The 22,494-nt window shown below is 47.1% G+C and overlaps 1 protein-coding gene across 7 annotated transcripts in view; it reads right to left on the minus strand.

The window, feature by feature from the left end:
• ATP11B (ATPase phospholipid transporting 11B (putative)) overlaps positions 1–22,494 on the minus strand; it is a 107,153-nt gene that overhangs the window by 60,408 nt on the left and 24,251 nt on the right. For all 7 annotated transcript variants that reach the window (XM_077348296.1, XM_077348293.1, XM_077348295.1 and 4 more), the window contains exons 3-12: positions 21,359–21,448; positions 15,888–15,968; positions 12,342–12,453; positions 11,986–12,110; positions 11,302–11,405; positions 9,861–9,908; positions 6,275–6,339; positions 4,807–4,888; positions 2,455–2,605; positions 464–661 (exon numbers count right to left, since the gene is read on the minus strand). In XM_077348296.1, the coding sequence (XP_077204411.1) occupies positions 464–661; positions 2,455–2,605; positions 4,807–4,888; positions 6,275–6,339; positions 9,861–9,908; positions 11,302–11,405; positions 11,986–12,110; positions 12,342–12,453; positions 15,888–15,968; positions 21,359–21,448 (1,056 nt within the window). The remainder of the gene's footprint in view (positions 1–463; positions 662–2,454; positions 2,606–4,806; positions 4,889–6,274; positions 6,340–9,860; positions 9,909–11,301; positions 11,406–11,985; positions 12,111–12,341; positions 12,454–15,887; positions 15,969–21,358; positions 21,449–22,494) is intronic.

Below are 22,494 nucleotides of genomic sequence, written 5' to 3' on the forward strand. Positions count from 1 at the left end.
CTGCCCGTGGACCTGTTTGCACTGTTACAATGATCAGTTAATAGCATTAATGTTATGGTTATCTATATGCCATGGGCTGTTTCTTGTATTCTTTTCCAAGTTTTATGCAAACCACCCTTGAGCCTCCTTTCTTGTGAACGAGTCTGGAAGGGGTGGCAAGGTGGTTGGTGGATTAGGATCTGGGGGAACCCAGGCTCGAATCCCCTCTCTGCCATGGAAGCTTGCTGGGCAACCCTAGGGCCAACCCCGTGTGCTCAGCCTAACCTGCTTCACAGCACTGCTGGGAGGACAAAATGAGAGGAGGAGAGAAAAGCGGGGTGCAACTGAAGTGAATAAAACTTCTTGCAGATGTTGGAAAGCCTTCAAATCTGTGTTTCCCTCCAGTAGACATTAAAGGACTGGTGTTTCTGGCAATCATTAGGAGAATTGAAAAAGCTACCCCGTTAAAAGTCATACTTTATACCTGCCCCAGCTCTTCGTTTAAGTCCGAAGTGTTCACTTGGGCCTTCTGGGTCGTTTCTTCGTGATAGAGGTCCAGATCCCAACCGATAAAGAAAGAGCCCAGGAACTTCTGCATCTCAACCGTCACGTAAAGCGAAATAGGGATGATGAAGTTATACAGGACCATGAAGGCAAGGAAGTCCGAAATGAAGGTCAAGATCTGAGAGAGAGAGAGAGAGGAAGGGAAAGCAGCTGGATTAGCAAATAAAACGGAGTAGCCTTTTCGGGTCCTCTTTGGGTAGGAAGGCAGGGTGCAAATAAAGCAAATTAAAACTTATCAATAGACAACCGTCTCCACTGGGAAGCTTCACTGACCCACAGTAGAAAAGCAGGATTCGAACCCCACACGGCTTTCAAAGCTCCCTTTGCTCTTCCCCTTCCGCCTGACCTGACGAAGGGACCACTGACTCTCAACAGCTTATACCTGAGAAATCCAGTTGGTCTCTAAGGCACTACTGGACTCAAACTTTGCTCATCGATATAATATATGCTTGTTCACGAATGCAAAGGATAAATGCGGACCACAAACTTTGTGCAGAGTTATACAAAACAAGCTGCAGTGGTTCTCAACCTTCCCTTTAATACAGTTCCTCATGTTGTGGTGACCCCCAACCATAGCATGCAAGTGTTCTTTCACAGAAATTAAACCGAAACTGACCAATGGCATGAAAATCCATTGTTCATGATTATATATAAATGGTTATTTTGGGGGGTTTCTCAGTTCAGCTCTGCCTCTTGTCCCACCATGCCGATCTCGCTCTTTTCCGCTGCTCCAGACAGATGAACGCTCTATCTTGATCTACCCTGCAAGGCTGTTGTGCAGATGGGCACCCCCCCCCCCGGCCAAGCTGCTTGCTCTGTCATGATCCTTGTGAAAGGGTTGTTTGACCCCCAAGGGGGTCCGACCCCCAGGTTGAGGACCACTGAGTTAACAGCTTCTTCCCATCACTCGAAAAACAGCTTTGTAACAGAAGGAACCGTCAACCAACAACAAAAGTGGGGCAAGACCTTCTATTGTATGGGCCAAGTTGTGCAGGATTAAAATGACAAAGGGCTGTTTGCAGACCTCAGCCTAACGCACTGGGCTTCGTTGGACAATGGATCAGACAGCTGGTAGGCCAAGAGGAAACTTGTCACCTCTACTAAGGTACAGGTGTCCTAGGCGGAGCTTCATGGAACGCCATGGCTTCCCTGACCTATTCCGAAACTACTAGCGCTTATCCCTTGTTGCTGAAAGCAGCACCGACTTCACAGGGTGTGCCTGTTCTGGGGTAGAGGAAGGGAAGGCGATTGTGGAAGCCGCTTTGAGAGTCCTACGGGTAGTAAAAAGCGGGGTACAAAAGCCAGCTCTCTTCTTTTTTCAACAGAGGCATGTCAGGCTCCTGCCAATTCACAGCCGACGCCAGCCTGGCTACAGTATTTGGCAACCGCTGAAGGTTCCGGCCAACTTAAAGCCAATGCCAGCTTGGCTACAGGACTTGGCACCTGCTGCGGCTTGTGAGACATCTTCAAAGGCTGGCACCCTCACAATATAATCCAGAGGCGATGAGGGAAGGCATGGTTGGGGGCAAGTCCCCCCCCCCCGAGAGAAGACTGTCGCTAATTAAAAAACAAACAAACAGTGCACTACCAGATTAAAGACTCTCTCTAAGCTGCAAACCAGATCATTCAGAAAAGGACTCAACGGATCAAACCCCCACCCCCAGTGTGCTCCTGCCTTCAGAGAAGAGGGTGGACCATTGCAAGAACTAGAGAGCCTTTTTCAGAGGTATAAAGAGGAGGAAAGCGGGGGAGTGTGGCTCCATAACACATCGAGATCTGCAGCTCTGAACGACGCCCAAGAACACTGGGAAACCCAACAAAGGGTATTGCATGTGGAGGAGTGACAATTAAGCCAAAGACTTTCTTTCGAAATGAGAATCTCCAACTTGAAGATAGAAAACAAGATACTACCTTGCTGCTATTTCTTTCATGTTCAGTTTTCTGGTTGTACCAAGGCTCGTCCCATTTCTCTTCAGACTGCCAGGCGTATTTCAGGATCGTGCTTAAGATGGCTTCGAAGAGGAGGATGATTAGATAGATGATCAAAAAGGAATTCATAGACCTGGAAGAGACAGGACATGGGGATGCTCATGTTAAAGGAGAAGAGTAGGTTCTTACATGGCGCTTTTCTCTACCCGAAGGAGGCTCAAAGCGGCTCACAGTCGCCTTCCCTTTCCTCTCCCCCACAACAGACAAGCTGTGAGCGAGGTAAGGCTGGGAGAGCCCTGATATTCCTGCTTGGTCAGAACAGCTCTCTCAGTCCTGTGACTAGCCCAAGGTCACCCAGCTGGCTGCAGGTGGGGGAGCACAGAATCAAACCCAGCTTGCCAGATGAGAAGTCTGCATTTCTAACCACTGCACCAAGCTGGCTCTTTCTCGGTTAAACATGCATGGTGGAAAGATTCTGTGGGTAAACAAGGGGATCTCTAAAGATTACTTGGAGCTCAGCGTGAACTTTCATGCTGAACAACTGAGGCCTGTAACCAAATCTCCCATCCACCCCCCCCCCCCCTTCTCGCTTCTAGTCTTCCCCAGGCTGCAGAAGAGCAGAACTGCTCTTCCCAGGGACAGAATTAAGATGCAGAGTCAGGAAGAGGAAGGAACTTGGGCTTCTACAGCTGGTGGGGAAGGAAGAGCTGAATCAATAGGAAAGGAAGGGAAGAGAATGGTGGCGACAAAGGGACTGAGGATGCTGACAGCTTCATTTCAACTACAAGATACTACAAGGTTTTTAATACAGATGTATTTGGATCCTGCCCTTCTGCCCTTACAAGGCAGAGAACGATAGAAAACATACAGAATCAAATCACAAAGGGAGTCCAATGGGACCTTTCAGACCAACCAAGGTTAATTCAGGGTGTCAACTTTCATGGGCAAGCACACTCCGTTAGATGCATCGAAAGAGACCTCCCCAAGCCTTACACATCGGTAGAGCGAGGGTCAAGAAAGTTACTGGCCAGGAAGGGCTAGTTACTATAATTACTGATGGTCAAACAAATTCTTTGTGTATTTAAGTATTTATTTATTACTACATTGTTATACCGCTGCTCCAGCAAGCTGGCTCGCGGCGGTTCACAGAAACAAAAAAATTGAACCAAATCTGATAAAATATCCCCTTAAAACTAATCCCCTAACAACAGATCTCCATCTGAGACCAGTGAAGATGAGCTAGGATCCTCGCTCCCAGTTCCTTGACCTACATGCTGAACGGAGGGGGAAGGTTGATATTTTATGGTTCGCCATCTTGTTCTAGTGATGTTACATTGTTATTCTTTAAGGGTATTGTTGGGGATTTTACAGCGTTTTATCGATTTTTGTGAGCGGCGGTATATAAATATATAATAATGAATGAATGAATGAATGAATGAATGAATGAATGAATGAATGAATGAATGAATGAAGGAAGGAAGGAAGGAAGGAAGGAAGGAAGGAAGGAAGGAAGGAAGGAAGGAAGGAAGGAAGGAAGGAAGGAAGGAAGGAAGGAAGGAAGGAAGATGGCGGTATACAACATTATCTAAAAAAAATATTTTCCCATGTTCTGGGCATTGGTCTCAGCATAGATAGAAAATAGATGACTCGGATAGAATCGGGCTCCTGATTCAGTCTAACACCCCAATAGGAGCCAGGGGTCCTACTGTTCTTCTTCAGACCAACACGGCTTCCCACTTGAATCTCCTGAATGATCAGAAAAGGGAAAGCTGTGGCCACTGAGTTCCATTGTCCAAAAGTTTAAAAGAAAAAAATACATACATACATACATGTATAGGTGTGTATGTGTATGTATGTATGTGTATGTATATATACACACACACACACACATATACATACCTACACATACATATATATACACGTAAATATATACATATAAATATATATTTGATGGAGTAGGGGGTGAAATATTACTTTCTTAATTATTGAAATATTATTATCTTAATTATTGCTTTAGGATGCTCTGGGCTGATCCTGCGTTGAGCAGGGGGCTGGACTAGATGGCCTGTAGGGCCCCTTCCAACTCTATGATTCTATGTTCTGTAAAGAGAAGCTTGGTGTACCAGACTGTTTCGTAACAGATGGCCCAGAAACTTGTTTTTGACTCTGTTTGTGTGTGTATATGTGTATATATATATATTCTTCCGTTTCCAGAAAATGGGCATCCTTCTTACTCCAAGAGCCTCAAGTTTGAAAGGGTTCCACACAGACCTGCTCAGTATCTAACACATGACAGCGGTCGAGAATGAACACGAAATGCTGGCCGGCACGTACTTTTCCACTGCGGAGCGTTTCTGTGATTTGCTCTTGTAATTTAATGCCATCTTGGTCTCCATTCCTGTGTACACCGCGACACCTACGGGAAAAAAAAAAAGATCCCGCACAAAAGCAAGGTTTCAGCACTTGGGTATTCGGAACGGGAGCCGAGAGACGACCGCTGCAGTGAGAAAGCCTCTGGCTTTTAGCAATATCCCGTTGTGACAATCTAGGGCTGAAATACTATCTCCCCTGCTATTTGAGTAGATTCCTAGTGCCCAGTCAGCACTATAGTCCAATAGACAACAGAAGGGGGCCGGGGAAATCTCTTTCAGATCACCCTAAATTCCCTCTAACAATCTTTTGCTGCATTATTCCATAGCAGGCTTTCTCAACCAGGATTATATGAAACCCGGGGGGGTCTTCTGAGTGGGTGGGAGTGAATTAAATTTTTATATCTTTGAAAAATGTGTTAAACATTAATCAGGTGATATGACTATATAACGTTCATGTTGACCTTCCCCCCCCCCTCCCAAATGACCATTGGTGGGCCAGGAGAGGGTGAGAGAGGGAGGGTTCCCCAGGAATGAGAGGGGCCCTGGGTGGGTGTGGACACAACCAACCATATTGTGCACGATCGCACCATTTCTGGGGTTTCTCAAAGCCTGAAGAATAGGAAGGCTGTTCTATAGCCATTCTGAATAATAGATATTCCTATCAATCCACTACAAAAGCATCAATCGCTTCAGCCAATTTACATTAAAGTAGTGGCCTCCACGACCACTCACCAATGCAAAAAGCAGTCAAAGGTAACTGGCTGCATTCCATGGGTGACAGAACTCTAAGGAAGGTGACCCATTTTTTTACCCAGAATCCCCAGCCTTTCCCACCACCACCACTATATTTATTTACTTCATTTGTACCTTGTCTCTCTCTCCCCAACTGGGGACCCCAAACAGCTTACTTTGTTCTCCCCGCCTCTATTTTATTCTCACACCAGCCTGTTGAAGGTAGGGTAGGCTGAAAGTGTGATGGTCCCAGTGATCTTCCACAGCATGGGCAGGGATGAACTTGGGCCTACCAGGTACTAGTCCGACATTCTTAACCACTCTTAACTACTCTGAGCTGGCTCTCCTGAGCATCACCAGGAACCACTTCCCCTTTAGCAGGAAGGTACAACGTCATGACCCCTGATGCAGGGCCGAAGCGGAGCTACAATGCCGCTGACCAAGGCTGCAGGAGTTCACGGGGCCAAATAGCCATGGTGATTCTCCACTGCCCGAGACACCTTCCTGGGGCCGACCCAAGCTGTGATGGCCAAGGGCGTCTCCACAGGCCAGGCCAAGGAATGCCCCAAAACTGCTGCATCTAGCCCTACCCCCATCACTATGGAAATACTCCCCCCCCTTCCAATGACTGAATTCCAAGAAGGATCCAGGCTTGCAAACACAAGAACCTTCAAGCAGATATTTATTTAGCTACAAACCAAAGATTTCTTTCGTGTTTTTTAATCTTGCTCCTCGGAGTAAGAGGCTTTCAGGTCCGAGAGGTCTGGAAAGAAAGGAAGAAAAAGATCACGGTCACAATTATGGCGGAAGACGTAACAGAAGACGTCCTCCTGAGATGTCTGGGTTGCCGGATGCTCCCTGTTCTAAACTGATGGCTTCAAGGGATTTGAACCAGCTGAAGGTAAGCGCCACAGCAATAAAGCTGGGCTCTTTTGAGGCCAAGAAATACACACCCTGTTTGCAGCTGCCCTTTTCATCTTTGGGAACTGTCAAAATATGGTCAAGCAAGGAAGTGAACGGTTCCTTTTTTGCCTGGAAGAATCTGAAACAGGGAGTGGGATCCGTGTACCGATCAAAGAAAGAGGCACACAAAAGAACCAACATTCAGGTAAGACACAGGCGGATGCAAAGATGCCTGAATCAAACCACGGGTCCAGCATGATCGGTATTGCCTACTCAGACCGGCAGCAGCCTGATCCTTTCAATGGGAGACGCTGGGGATTCAACCTAGGACCTTCTGCAGGCAAAGCAAGAGGTCACGAGCCTTCCCAAATCAAATTATTTCCTGATTCTTTGCTTTCCCAGGCGCAAATTCTCAAAAATTCTAGTATTCAGTTAATTCTTCCACTTGGGGATATGCAATTGAACTATGGCTGTCTTAATGACCTGCTGCTTTGCATTAAGCATGAAAACACTTCTGCAACTCATTCTACGCAGGCCTACCCTTATCCTTGATCTGGAAACTACAACTGGTGCAGAACACTGCAGCCAGGATTCTCACGAAGACATCACGGAGATCTCACATCCGGCCAGCACTCGAACAACTTGGCTGGCTCCCAGTTGAATTCCAGATTAATCTTAAGGTTTTGGTAATCACCTTTAAGGCCATATGCTGTTTGGGCCCAGTGTATCTGAGAGACTGCCTCCCTGCCTATACCCCCAGAAGAGCTTTACGCTCTGCCACCTCCAATTGGCTGTGGATCCCTAGCTCCAGAGAAGCATGTCAGACCTCAACATGGGCCAGAGCCTTCTTGGTCCTGGCTCCCACCTGGTGGAACGAGCTCCCTGAAGAGATCAGGGCCCTGTCCGAACTCTCACAATTTCGCAGGGCCTGCAAAAGGGAGCTCCTTCACCAGGCATTTGCTAGAGGCTGACTGACTCCGAAAGGTCATGCCCCCCTCCCCCACACACAGACTGAGTGGTCAAACCGACCTAGGGGCTGTCAATGTTATTGGTTTGTTGAAATGCTGTTCTAGCTGGCATGTTAAATTACGACTGTTATCCATTATATTGTTATATATAAATGTTCTACAATTTTTTATGTAAACCGCCCAGAGCTGTAGGGAAGGGCGGTATGTATATATATAAACAAACATACAAACAGACAAATCAGGATGTTTCCCCAGTTCCCTCTGCCCCTTCCAACGTGGATGTTTGCATGAGTTAAGATGACTTCTCTTTTACAAAGTCAGAAATAAACTACCCAAACTGGTCCTTTAATACAGATACTCCTGGGACACTCAGAACTACCACGCCTCCAGCGCTAATTAAACACACATCTTGGGAGTCTAGAGCAAAGGCGACTGAGGGCCGGCTACGGTCCATTAAGGCCACTGCCCAAAGAAGCGCAGACAACCCTCCTCCCACTTAAGGCTTCTTGTTTTTCTGCTAGCTCTTCTTGCGGGTTAATCCGCCGGCTTTTGTATTTGCTGCAGAACTGGAAGTGTGGGACTGGGTTGTTTTCACTGCCGCAACGGCTCCGGAACTAGGGCCGCGGCTGGTTCAGCATGCCACTTTGCTGGGAGTTTCGGAAAGGAGCTTCTCTTGCAAAGGGTGGACACGATTCTCAAATAATGGCAAAACCCACAAAAAGGCCCAATTTGGCCAGTCAGCGCAGTTCAAAGCCAGCAGCTGGTTTTGAGCAGCTTAGAGGGAGTGGTTATGACCAGTATTTTTGGGGCTTGGGTAGACTGAGGCCAAAAAATACTGGTACTTCCTGATGTATCTGAATCCAAGCACTGGTATATAGTAAAGCAGGGCTAGTCAACCTGTGGTCCTCCAGATGTTCATGGACTACAATTCCCATGAGCCCTTGCCAGCAAATACTGACAGGGGCTCATGGGAATTATAGTCCATGGACATCTGAAGGACCACAAGTTGACTACCCCTGCGGTAAAGGACTCAGTAAATTCAGGAAAGCTGCAGTTTTCAGCTTCAGGTCTGCTGGGCTACACAGTTTACACCTGGCAGCCCAGCAGACCTCACTAAACAGTGAATCCTGCAGAGAGAGAGAGAGAGTTCTCTACAGGATCCTGCCCAGTGCAGCCAGAAGAACCCTGCCAAACAGCTTGGGGTTGGGGGGCTCATTTGAACCGGGCCTTGTCCGGCTGGCAGCCATTTTAAGGATCCCTTTGGGTCGTCGTCCCCCCTTCTAGAGGGGGGGAAGCGAAAAGGAACACTGGAATGCCTTGAAGTCATTTCTGCTTTACAACAGGGCAGGGGGAAGCAAAAGGGAGAGTGGTCATTCTACATTTTAGTCACTTTCCGTGCAAAGCAGAATTTCCTTTTGTCCATCCTGAACCTCCTGCCCGTCATGCATGGGGAGAACATACAAAATAGCTCCTGCTTCCTTCAATTAGAAGGGGGCTCTGCCTCTGGGCCAGGCCTAGAAACAGCAGAACTGACTGCCTGGAGAGATCTCTTCTCAGTTTTAAAACCTTTTGACTGCTTTGTCATCAAATGAAACTCGGGGACCGACAGCAGAACCTTTCTAGTAAGGACTGGTGTTTTAAGATGCTAAAGCAAAATGAAGAGTATTTTGGTCACCAGCATGTGGCAAGAAAGATGTGACCCTCATTTTTATTTTTGTCTCACCAATGGCCGATTATCAAAGTCTCTTGGAGAGGCTCACTGCACAAATGCAAAGCAATTAAAATAGCTACAGACAAAGCTCTCCAGCGAGCACGGCAAACCAAACCACACCACACACCTGAAATGCCAGATGCTATCACTAAACCCGCAACCTATACACTTTCCTAAGAAGTAAGGGCCACCTCCTGCAACTGGTCAGGGAGGGAGGGAGGGAGTCAGCTGGACAGGTTTCTGGGAAGGGAGGCCGTTGGCCCAGAAAAAGCCCAATTTCTACCCACTCACACAGTCAGGGCAAGTTTCTGGGAAGGGTTATGCTCACCAGAGGCCGCTGGCCCAGAAGCAGCTCAATTTGTACCCACTCAAACAGTTAGGGGAATCTGAGCAGGATTCCTTCTAATTAGCAAGCAAAGGTGGGAACACTGAAAGGGGAAGGTAGTTAAGAGTTAGAAATTTAACCGTGTAGCTACTATTGTGAAGGCCCAAGGGAGGACGTGGCGTACTAAGAAACTCCTATGAATTTTTTTTCTTTTTGGGAAATGCTTTCTATCCAAGTAATCTTTGGCTACACATTCCACCAGACCGCAGTAGAAGGCGGGCTGGGCCCAATTTGCCGGTTCACACATCGTAACAGCCTACTCCGAGTACTGTTGTGAAATGCAAGCCCCGCCTCAGCGCACCGAATGGTGAACTTACCGCACTACTTCCTCAATCTGTTGATTTATGGTGATCCTTCCGACAAATCTGTGGGAGAAAGTCATAGATCACGAGGGTGCGCTTCAGAAAACAAGGTTCATCACTCCGGCTAAACAGGTTGCGACACAGGAACAGAGTGTGACAGAAGGAAGAACCCGTCTGCAGACTGTCATCGATCCTCACTAATGACACAATGGCGCACGATCTCTCAAATGCGCATCCAAAAGTGACAAATCATTTGCCACCCAAGAGCATTGAGCTGATGAGGGGATTTAAGATGACCTTGATAAAACCCACAAGGAGCATACAAAAGAAACAGGAAATGCTAATCGAAGCTACGTGTTTTAAGTGGACATTTAATTCTTTGAAAACTTCTCTGGCTTGAAATGCTTGTTGAGCTACCACCGCATCTGACCAATAACAGAGACAAAGTGGTTCAATCCCACCTTTAGTCTTGGGCAGGGGTAGTCAAACTGCGGCCCTCCAGATGTCCATGGACTACAATTCCCAATGAGCCCCTGCCAGCATTTGCTCATGGGAATTGTAGTCCATGGACATCTGGAGGGCCGCAGTTTGACTACCCCTGGTCTGGCTGTGGCTCACTGGCAGAACTTCTTGGCATGGTGAAGGTCCCAGGTTCAATCCCCAACATCTCCAGTTGAAAGAATCAGGTAGGAGGTGATGGGGAAGACCTCTGCCTGAGACCCTGGAGAGCCACTCTCAATCTGAGTAGACAATACTGACTTTGAAGCACCAAAGGTCTGATTCAGCATCATGTGTATTAAATCAGACAAGTCATCTATGAAAGTTAACAGGACCTGCTTTGAGAGGCAGTGAAACCTTGTGGCTTCTTGACAGCCTTGGAAAGGTTTCCTGAATGTGTGGGAGTTAATTAATTATATATATATATACATTAAACATTTATTGGGTGACATAACCATATGTAGTCATGTCGACCTCCCCTTCCCCCCACCCCCCGCCAAAAAGAATTCCTCAGATGAAAATTAGCCTATAAACTAGATATTTGGTCCCAGTGAAATCTCAATATAAGACAGTATAAAAGCTATTGAGTGGTAAGGACGACATCAATCTAATCCATACGTTTGCTTGGAGGAGGGGAGTTAAGTCCGACTCTGCAAGGCCGTAGAACACTAAATTCCATTCTAAATGTGGCAAAAAACATTCTTTGAATTTTTTTGGGGTTTGCCAAGCTCAATTTCTTTGTAATAATAGTAAATAATGACTTAATCACTGATTTCTTTTTTTTTAAAGAAAAATTCTTTGATCAAGTCTGAGCTTTAAGGAGCAAATGCATAAAACCTCCTTTAAGCAAGCTCTTAATTTCAGGAGTGATTTCTCTCGAAAGTGGCTCAGATCTGCAATGGCCGTAAACAGTGGCTTTCCGTATCCTCTGATAAAGTCAAGAATAAAGCAACAACACCTGTAAAGATCTGCTTCTGGCTGCTGGCACTCAATAACAGCATCAAGTTTGTCCAGGTTGGCAACTGACTGCAATACTGCCGTTTGGGAGACTGCAATGTGGGTCTGAAAAAGAACATAAGAAGAGCCCTGCTGGATCTGCCCGATAAGCCATCTAGTCCAGCATCCTGTCTCCCTCACACAGTTGGCCAACCAGTTCCTCTGGAGGGCCAACCACAGGGCATAGAAACCAAGACCTTCCCCTGGCTGTTACCCCCTGGTACTCGGATTCAGAGGTTGATTGCCTCTGGACACAGAGGTCCCGCTCAGTCATCTGGAGAAATTACTCGCCAAGGCACCCCTCCGCCCTTCCCAAGCACCCTTAGAGGAATTAAATAATTAGGGGTGTGCCAAAACCAACAACCACCAAAACGAAAACCAACAACAGCCACGGTATTTGGGGGGTTCAGGTACACAGATCCTGCAAAATATCACTATTTCCCCAATAATCATGAGCCCCAATACTGGTAAGGGTATTCAGATTCCGTAAATAGTTTTGGGATTTTTCAGATAGTGAAACGATAGCAAAAATAAATCTGAAAATAAATAGATCTGTCTGAATTAATTCTGCCAAAATACCAAATGGCCCTTAAGCCTCATCCCTCAATTTCAAACGCAGTAATAAGCTCAGGTTGAATAGACAGACCTTAAGATTCGTTTCTCCATCCAAACTTGCAGTCGTGACATGACAAGAACCGTTGGCTCTATCGGAGGACAGGAGCACGAGATCAGCTGGGAAAGTTTCATCTTTGGCTACTCTGACAATATCCCCTACCTGCGGAGACATGCAAAACAATCTCATGAAAACACCGTTAAAAAAAACCCCATTGGACCAAAACATCCAACTTAATACTGTCGCCGGTTCGAATCCAACTGACGACCGGGTTTCTTGGGAGAACTTCTGGGCGGAAGGGTTTTAAATAATACACGTAAGCAACAAACATTTTACGCCGAAAGTTAACCTGACGGGATGAGTGGAACCATTCCTCCCGATTCGGACACCTACCCGAATGTTTTTTGATCTGGTTTTCACAAGGCCACCACTGCGCACGACGTAAACTGGAGCTCCGTTCACTTCATTGTCCGATTTATGCCGTAACCAGTCTTCATAACCCTGGATTTGTGGGGGGGAGGGGGAGAATCAGAAAAACCTGCAAAACCTGCAAAAAACACCTCCCCACACCCCAAAAAAATGATAAAAGGAAATATAAGAAGTTGGTTTTTATACCCCACTTTTCACTACCTGAAGCAGTCTCAAAGTGGCTTACAATCGCCTTCCCTTCCTCTCCCCACAACAGACACCCTATAGGGTGCGGGTGGTCAAACTGCGGCCCTCCAGATGTCCATGGACTACAATTCCCATGAGCCCCTGCCAGCGAATGCTGGCAGGGGCTCATGGGAATTGTAGTCCATGGACATCTGGAGGGCCGCAGTTTGACTACCCCTGCCCTATAGGGTAGGAGGGGCTGAGAAAGCTTCTGGCAGGACTGCTCTGTGAGAACAGCATTATCAGGGCTGTGGCAAGCCCAAGGTCACCCAGCTGACAGCAAGTGAAAGAGCGGGGAATCAAAGTCGGTTGGGCACATTAGAAGCCACCACTCTTAACAATTGCAACACACAGGTGCATACAAAGATACATAAAATACATTCTCGTCCCTTTCCTTTTTACAACCACGGACATAGACATCCTTTTTCCATCCTAGAGCAATTATTGTATTAATTCAGTCACTGTATTGCTGGCTGTGACCTGGGTGGCCCAGGCCACCCTCATTCTCATCTGATCCCGGAACCTAATCACGGTCAGCACTGTCAAGTATTTGAATTGGAGACCACCAAGGAAGTCCTGGGTCACTCCACAGAGGCAGGACGAACAAAAGGAAATACTACTTTACACGGAGAGTGGTTAAGATGGGTAATTCGCTGCCAGAGGGTATAGTGATGGCCACAGGACTGAACAGCTTGAAAGGGGGGATTAGACAGATTCATGGAGGATAAGTCTATCAGTGGTTAGAAGCCATGATGGCTGAGGGGAACCTCCACATGCAAAGGCACTATGCCTCAGAATGCCAGAGCCAGGAGGCAACATCAGGGGCAGGCCTCAGCTATCCAGAGGAACTGGTTGGCCACAGTGTGAGACAGGTTGCTGGACTAGGTGGACCACTGGTCTGATCCAGCAGGGCTCCTCTGGGGTTCTTAGGAAGGCCTCAGCCTCTCTGCCCTGTTGTTGGCCCTCCAGAGGAACTGGTTGGCCACTGTGTGAGATGGGCTGCTGTACTAGATCGACCATTGATCTGATCCAGCAGTGCTCTTCCGGTGTACTTATGAAGGCGTTGGCCTCTCTGCCTTGTTGGCCATCCAGGAGAACTGGTTGGCCACGGTGTGAAACAGGAGACTGGCCTAGATGGACCCTCAATGGTCTTATCCAGCAGGGTTCTTCTCATGTTCTAACCCAACTCTGAATGTCTCTTGCCTTGAAAATCCTATGACTTGCTGTGACTTGGTGGCACTTTCTACCACCACCCAAGCTTTTGCCTCCAGAGTTAAAGGGAAAGGAATGTAGCATGCAGCCATGTTTAGAGTCAGCACATGCATTATGAAGTGGTTCCTTCAGTTTTTAGAAATATTTTAATATTAGTTTTGCAACTTCCAAAAAAGCTACATGTGAAATAATCAAACAATAGTACTGTAATTTTTTTTTTTAATTTCACTTATATCCCACTTTTCTACTCAGTGGAAATCCAAAATGGCCCATGCCATTCTTCTCCCCTCAGTTTTACCCTCACAACAATCCTGTGAGGGAGGCCAGGGAGAGTGTGGGACTGGACCAAGTTCCCCCAGCAAGCTTCCAAAGATCAGTGAGGATTCAAAACTTGGATCTCCCAGATCGTAACCCAACACTCTATCCGCTACACCAGCTCTCCAGAAATTAAAAAGTAGGCAAACAGAACTGAAAACAGTGGATTAAAAACCACAAGCACCCATCTATAGCAGTAATAACCAGTTCTGCAGGGCATGGGACCAGAGAGAGAACATGATGGAGGCATGAGTAACCATGCGAAGCTGGCACCGAGAAGAGCTAGAGAAAGCTGGAAGAAACGTCTACTGCCTAATCTTTCTTCGGCATGAATTTGGCTGAACCAAGTAGAGACCCAGATTGCAACCGAACAGGGGCAGCCAAATTGTGGCTCTCCAAATGGCCACAATAATCATGAGCCCCTGCTACCACAATGGCAGGGGCTCATGGTAATTGTAGTCCATGTAAACACTAAGAGGTACAGTTCGGCCACCCCTGCAATAGAGACCAAAGGAAGCTGATTAAACAAGAACGGGTAGAAAGCCAGGTAGCCAATGTCTATCCCCCCCCCCCAATACACAAACACACACACTTTGGGGAGGGGGGACTGAACTTCACGGAAAGCTCTCAGCCTCCAGCCAAGAAAAAAAAGATTTGGCAGAAATAGCTTCAAAGCAGCGTTGACATATGTTGGTACAGATTTGACATATGATGTTGCTTTCTCCGGGCCATAAACCATTCCATCAAAACCTCTCTCCCCTACTGAACGAGATCACTGCATGCGACAACCAGGGAGGTGGGGAGGCGTTGATAATAAAAATAGAAATACAGAGCCTTGGTGAAAACATTTGCGTGGCCGTCCATCACCGTCCACTTAAAAATGTCACTTTGCGTCAGTGAGACGGCAGCTGGACAGACAGCATGTCCCAGCTCTAAACCCCGCAATGTTAAATGCTTGTCTCCAGTTAGCTGCTCAAGTCCAGGGGAAAAAAATGTCATCACATTTGGTGAAAAAAACGAGAAAGCAGCAGTGGACAAGACCAGGACTCATTTCTCCATGCTTCTATTCACGATTAGTGCATTCTGCTACGTCACAGAATGAACAGACGTCCCAAACAGGAAGTTGGACTAGGTGATTTCTTGGTCCGATCAGAAGTACCCCTACTGAACTGGAAGTTCATGAACTGCAAGTCCGTGCCTCGAACACAGACCCTCAGCAGTGCATTTCTTTCTTTCCCAGCTTCCCCTCTCACTGTTTTTTGAGCAGAGAGAGAAAACCTAAAGAAGCATTCTGTGCAAAAACACATTGGGGCTGCTGCTGAAAAGGGTCTCTTTGTGGCATGATTTTGCACTCTTCCCTTGAGGTGAGACAGGGACCACGCCTTGCATGGAGCCAGCGTGTTACTAATTTGCATGCCTGTATGCCATAGAGGTAAGAATTGGGTAAAAGATCTATATGGGAGGCTATAATGCGGAGTAAGAGTTCCTGTGCAACAACGAGAATTTGAAAAAAGGATGCCATTTTCAGTGGTAGCTCTTCCACCACGGGTATAAACTTGGACCTTATGGAAACTTCCATTGACGGCAAGGATTTCCATCATTTCCTTCCATCTCTGCCCCCTGCTCTTTGGGACCCCCAGAACAGCACGAGGGAGGGATCGGCCTTCCATTGGTAGAAACGTTCCGCTCGATCCAACCCACTGAGCAGATCCAACCCGTAGAAATATTTCTGCGATCCAACTGCACCTCCTTACCTGCTTTATGGCTGTCACAGTGATTACAAAAAACAATGGCAATCCACTCGTCACAGGACTTGTGGGAGTATCTATCATAAGCTAGACGAGAAAGAAATGTAAAGAGAATATTCAGCATGAGCCCACCAGGGGTGGGGGGAGGCATCCTTAAAAACATTTGCACCAAATGACAACAGCTTCACAGACACTGGGCATGGCACGACATTCCCACGTTGTAGGCATGAAGGAAGTGCACACCACATCTTAAGGAAGGTGGTCATGACCCCTGCTGTGGATGCAGAAGGTCCCAGGTTCAATCCCCAACATCTCTAGTTGAAAGGATCGGGTATGAAAGCCCTCTAACTAAAAACTTGGGAGAGCTGCTGGCAGTCTGAGTTGACAATACTGACCTTGATGGGCCAAGGAGCTGAGTAACTATAAGGAAGCTTCATGTGTTTTCTCTACACCAGCCTCTCTAAATTATTTTGCCATTTGAGAAACCCCTGAAACATCCCTCAGGCTTTGAGAAACCCCAGAAATCATGATTTTGTGCAGAATGTGGTTGGGAAGCAGAGCTGTGGACACGCCCACCTGGGGTCCCTCTCCTGCCCACCCCGGGCCATTAACTCTCCCCCATTCGGGAAACCATTCCAGGGCCATCAAGAAACCCCAGGGTTTCATGATTGTCCGAAAGGTAAAAGTAAAGGTATCCCCTGTGCAAGCACCGGGTCATGTCTGACCCTTGGGGTGATGCCCTCTAGGGTTTTCAAGGCAGACTCAATACAGGGAGGTTTGCCAGTGCCTTCCCCAAAGACTGTCCTACAATGATCCAAATGTGTGTTGTTTTTTTTTGGGGGGGGGGGGGAGGTAGATCATTCAGCTGAAGATCCAAAGATTTTTATCTGTTGTGGGTTTTCCAGGCTGTGGTCTGGCAATTTTTGTTGTTGTTGTTAGGTGTGAAGTCGTGTCCGACTCATCACGACCCCATGGACAATGATCCTCCCGGCCTTCCTGTCCTCTACCATTCCCCGGAGTCCATTTAGGTTTGCACCGACTGCTTCAGTGACTCCATCCAGCCACCTCATTCTCTGTCGTCCCCTTCTTCTTTTGCCCTCGATCGCTCCCAGCATTGGGCTCTTCTCCAGGGAGTCCTTCCTTCTCACGAGGTGGCCAAAGTATTTGAGTTTCAAACTGGCAATTTTAGTCCCTGACTAAAACAGGAACTGTGGCTGGCATCTTCGGAGGTAGGACATGTTTTTGAGCCGCCTCACGACGCATGGTGTCAACACAATCCTGACCTTATTTACCTCTTCTAAGAATGGACTGTGGAGTTCACAGGGTGGCAGGGAACAGCGAGTGCAATTTAAACCACCAATCCGATCTTATCAGTTCTACCCCCAAGATTTTCCAGGATTTGGAGCGGAAATTAAGTGAGAACTGAGAAATATGAGAATGAGCAACACATGAGCTTGTGATGCGATAACTGCTGAAGCCAGACATCTTTGACCCTGTCCGCTGGCTAGATGGGAGGAGGCCATTCTGAAGATCACGCGAGGAACAGTGGGGCGAGCCAAACACAACCTAATGCAAAAATGAACTCCACTTCCATCCTACCAGTACCAATCCCAACCTTATGGACAAGTGGAAAATAGACAGAATGCGACAATGCCTTTGTGAATTTCATTTCTGGAAATGAATTTCATTTCATTTTTATCTTGTGAACCGCCCTGAGCCTAAGGGAATGGCGGTATAAAAGTTTAATAATAATAATAATAAAATAATAATTATTTCCTAGCCAAACAAAGGGCTCTGATGTCTTCCAGCAAAGGACACTGGACAAATTAAAGCAAGGAAACAAGTAAAGCTCGCCTATATCGGTAGCGCTGTTAAAACACTGCTCAAATACTGACATCTGCACAGGGCTTTTCAGCGGGGCTCTGCCGTGCAGGAGGGATCCCTTCCTATCAAGCTCTATTTATAGAGTGGGCAAGGCTTCAAAAGAACCCAGGAAGCTCAAAGAGACAAGTGGAGAGGAAAGCCAGGCAGAATGACTCATCTGGTTCTCAATGGCATTACTGTACGCTAACCTGCACAGACAGGCAGGGTGGCTTTGCCTCAAAGAGAAGGGGCGGTGAAGGACCTTTAAGCACAATGATGGAGAACCTGATTTTCCAGGTGCAGCCGAAGATGTCATCGTTACGGACGAAAGAGAAATGGAGAAGAGGGTTTCCTCCTTTCTCAAAAGGCCGGGGAATATATTTTTTTTAAGGCACTCGCCTACGCAGATATTCCAGCACGTCGGTCAATTGAAGGCACTTGAGATGGGTGCAGCCGGCGATTGAAAGGGATGTAAACATGCTGCTAGAAGAAAGCCTCTCAAGACACTAGCTTGAAAAGGAAGGTTCAGGCAGACCGCCGTGGACTCCAATGCCAGTCACGGTCAGCACCAGCAAGGGATCTGAAAAGCCGTGGGGAGAAGAAAGAAAAATCCCGAAAAGTGACTAAACACTAAAAAGCCCTGGGAAAATTCCAGGCAAATGTTTACTCAGTGTGCTTTCTAAGAACTTTGCAGCATGGAGACTTTTTTTTTTTTTTTTTGGTAGTCCGATAATCTATGGCAGGGGTAGTCCACCTGTGGTCCTCCAGATGTCCGTGGACTTCAATTCCCATGAGCCCCTGCCAGCAAAAGCTGGCAGGGGCTCATGGGAATTGTAGTCCACGGACATCTGGAGGACCACAGGTTGACTACCCCTGATCTATGGCAGTCGATAATCCCTGTGCCTACGGCTGACGTACAAAACACTCAGATTCAAAGTGCGTTTCTGCGTGATGTATTCAGAGGAGTTTGGCTGAGATGCATGAACTCTGGCCTGCCGCAATTTGGATCGGCGTCCTATGTTCAAGCTTTCCACTGTTCCTCAAAAGGACTGCAGAACTAGACACCCTGGTACAGGGAAGCGGGTTACTGCCATTTCCTCGGGAGGTGGTGGGTTCTCCATCTTGGGAGAATTTTAAACAGAGGCTGGATAGCCGTCTGACGGAGAGGCTGATTCTGTGAAGGTTCAAGGGGGTGGCAGGTGGCAGTGGGTGAGCGAGAGGGTGTTGAGTGTCCTGCACAGTGCAGGGGGTTGGACTAGATGACCCAGGAGGTCCCTTCAACTCTATAATTCCACCCTGCTGGAGTATGAAAGAATCAGGAGGTGAAAGATCAGCTACACTTTTGGAGGGGCGGGGGGGACAAAGTCACTGAAGAGGAAGCCGAATACAGAAAAAACTAAGATCTATGTTGCATACGGTGGCCTAGTTAAATTCTACCAACCTGCCTTTGGAAGCTGTACAATAGCAAGAGCTGGCCTCTTGGCTACCCCCCAGCAAGGAATTCCAACCCCCCTCCTGCCTCAGGCTACTTTTGCATGGAGTACCAAGGGAATATAGCTGAAGCCAGGGGTAAGTAGCGTTTGCAGAACTCAGGGTGGCAGGGAACAGTGTCACGAGTCCAAAAACAACGCTCAGTGCAGCAAAAACAAACACAACATCCCTGCCCAGGAATGAGAGGCTGAGCTGTTTTCCAAACAGCGCAAAAACAAAAGACCACTTCAGCTGGCATCCAGTTCGTAAATGTTAACAACGGAGAGCTTCAGCTGTTAAATCAAAGCATTGTGGAAGTGTTTTGAACGGTTCCCAGTTTCCAGACGGCAGCGATAAGGCGTGTGAGAGTTGAACCAGGTTGTCAGGGAAAGAAAAACCAGGGCGTGACGAAAAGCCCTCTGACTGAGAGCTGCCTAGATTCACACGGGTCTCCTTGACGCCCCAGTAATGATGGCTCCTGTTGACAGGGACTCCCCCCATCACAATACCAAAGGCAGCTAAGAAGATAGAATCATAGAATCATAGAGTTGGAAGGGGCCAGACAGGCCATCTAGTCCAACCCCCTGCTCAACGCAGGATCAGCCCAAAGCATCCTAAAGCATCCAAGAAAAGTGTGTCTCCAACCTTTGCTTGAAGACTGCCAGTGAGGGGGAGCTCACCACCTCCTTAGGCAGCCTATTCCACTGCTGAACTACTCTGACTGTGAAAAACTTTTTCCTGATATCTAGCCTACATGGTTATACTTGAAGTTTAAACCCATTACTGCGTGTCCTCTCCTCTGCAGCCAAGCTGCCCTTCCCCTTCATGCCATTTCCCATTTATGTTCTGAAGCCAAACCCTGACATCCTTAGCTTCTGCATTTGCATCGTTTTCATATTCTCATTCACTAGCAGCCATATAGAGAGGGGCGGATTTTACAAAATGGAAAAAGTTGGGTGTTGTTGGGGTCTTTTCTTGCTCTGAGTAGAAAACATTGTCCATGCTGGGCCAAAGCAATACTTTTCACATAACTATAGTGCTTTTGTTGTTGTTAGGTGCGAAATCGTGTCCAACTCATCGCAACCCCATGGACAATGATCCTCCAGGCCTTCCTGTCCTCTACCATTCCCCGGAGTCTATTTAAGTTTGCACTGACTGCTTCAGTGACTCCATCCAGCCACCTCATTCTCTGTTGTCCCCTTCTTCTTTTGCCCTCAATCGCTCCCAGCATTAGGCTCTTCTCCAGGAAGTCCTTCCCTTTACAGTTCTTAAAAGATCATTTTGAGAATTAGATTTATCTAAATGGGGTGGGGGTGGTATTATGTTAGACCAACCTTTCTCAACTTTTTTACCACTGAGAAACCCCTGAGACATTCTTCAGGCTTCAAAAAACCGTAGAAGTGCCATGATGGTGCAGTCTATGGTTGGGAAACACAGCTGGGTACACGACCACCCAGGGACACCTGCCCCTTCCCACCCCCTCCAGGCCCATCATTGGGAGGAGGGTCAATATGACCATATATGGCGATATCACCCAATAAATGGTTAACACATTTTAAAAATATATTAAAAGTCTATTAACTCCTGCTCGTTCGGGAAACCTTCAAGGGCTATCAAGAATCCTCAGGGTTTCATGAAACCGTGGTTGAGACATTCACTGATGGAACCTGGAACCTTCTGCATGCCCAACATATGATTTGCCACTGACCCATGTAGCTTAGCAATAATCAAGGGTGAATTTATCTCCCCCCTCCATCAAGCCATCATGGTGGCTAAACAGCATCCCAGCTTTCTATTTGGAACAAGACCACCAAGCCACAGTCTCCTAATGTAATTACCGTAAGGAACCCTGTAGCCACATGAAGCGGACCAGTCACCGTCGTGCCCCTCCCCTTCGTTCCCCTGCTGGCTGAAAAGGATGCTCTCTATCCAGTGGAGCACCTTTCCCCACATTTTCCCAGTCAGAGATGCCAATGTCCTCAACCAGAAGCATCACAGCATCTCTTGACCCCCGCCTCTCAACCACAACAATTACATTTAAATAAAAGATGGTCCGAACACATTAGGTTATACCCCCCCCCAATGCTCCAGTCCCCATATTTGAATGTATAAAGTCTTCAATTACCGGAATTTGTCCAACTTACCTGAACCAAAAATATAATAAGAAAATAAAAATTGGCTATCCTTCTGAACTGTTCAAATAGATTTTTGGGAACAAAATTCCACACAGTATACTGCAAGAGGTGTAAAAAAACAGAGAGAGAGAGAAGTTAGTTACACGGTGAATTCCACAGTACAAGTTGCATTAGTTGGAAGGGACCTTCAAGGTGATCGAGTCCAACCCCGTGCTGGATGCAAGAAATTCACAACTTCCTGCCTACCCACAGTGACCCCAATCCCGTGCCCAGATGATGCCTTCCCTCCAAAAAAACTGAATCCTTGGCTAGTCTGGCCTAAAGGAATTTCGCCTCCTGACCCAAAGTGGTGATTGGCATTTCCCTGGGCATGCATGAAAGGGCCACAGGAGCCAAGCACCAACATAATCCCTTCTGGCCAGCAATTTACAGTCTGCCTAAATGCACGGAACCAGCATTTCTGTCAGATGGCTATCTAGCCTCTGCTTAAAAACTTCCCAAAACAAACTTCCTGTCTCTATACTGCTTGCGTATTATGAGCCCCACTGGGTTCAGACACCGTGATCTCTCAAGACCCTATTCCCCCCCACCCCTTTCCGTTCTTAATTAGCCAGATGACACAGGAGATAAGGGTTTTGATCATTAGCCAGGTCTTGGGGGAAGGCAATCCTAACATTCATATTCTGCCTATTCCCAGTAACCACTAACTCAGGCATCTCAGATTAGAAGTATATTTAATGATTATTTTTTTATTTATTCATTAATTCTCAAGTTTATATGCTGCCCTTCCCTGAAGGCTCAGGTTAGCTCGCAATAATTTACAGTAGGCTAAAACAATTCCAGCATTAAAAAACAAATAATTTACATTTAAAACGATCCAAAAGTTCACTGCTATCTATCAGAGACAGGAATAAAGGGCTTTACTAATTCATTCGAGTGTACATTCAGTTGTTTCTTCATTTAAGTAGGGAGGTCAGCTCGTTGACGGTGTATATTTAGGCCTCAACCCAAAGCCTAGAGCAGGGGTAGTCAAAACTGTAGCCCTCCAGATGTCCATGGACTACATGAGCCCGAGGGCTCATGGGAATTGTAGTCCATGGACATTTGGAGGGCCGGAGTTTGATTACCCCTGGCCTAGAGGAACA

Source organism: Paroedura picta, chromosome 8 (assembly GCF_049243985.1).
Source record: "Paroedura picta isolate Pp20150507F chromosome 8, Ppicta_v3.0, whole genome shotgun sequence".
Lineage (NCBI taxonomy): Eukaryota > Metazoa > Chordata > Lepidosauria > Squamata > Gekkonidae > Paroedura > Paroedura picta.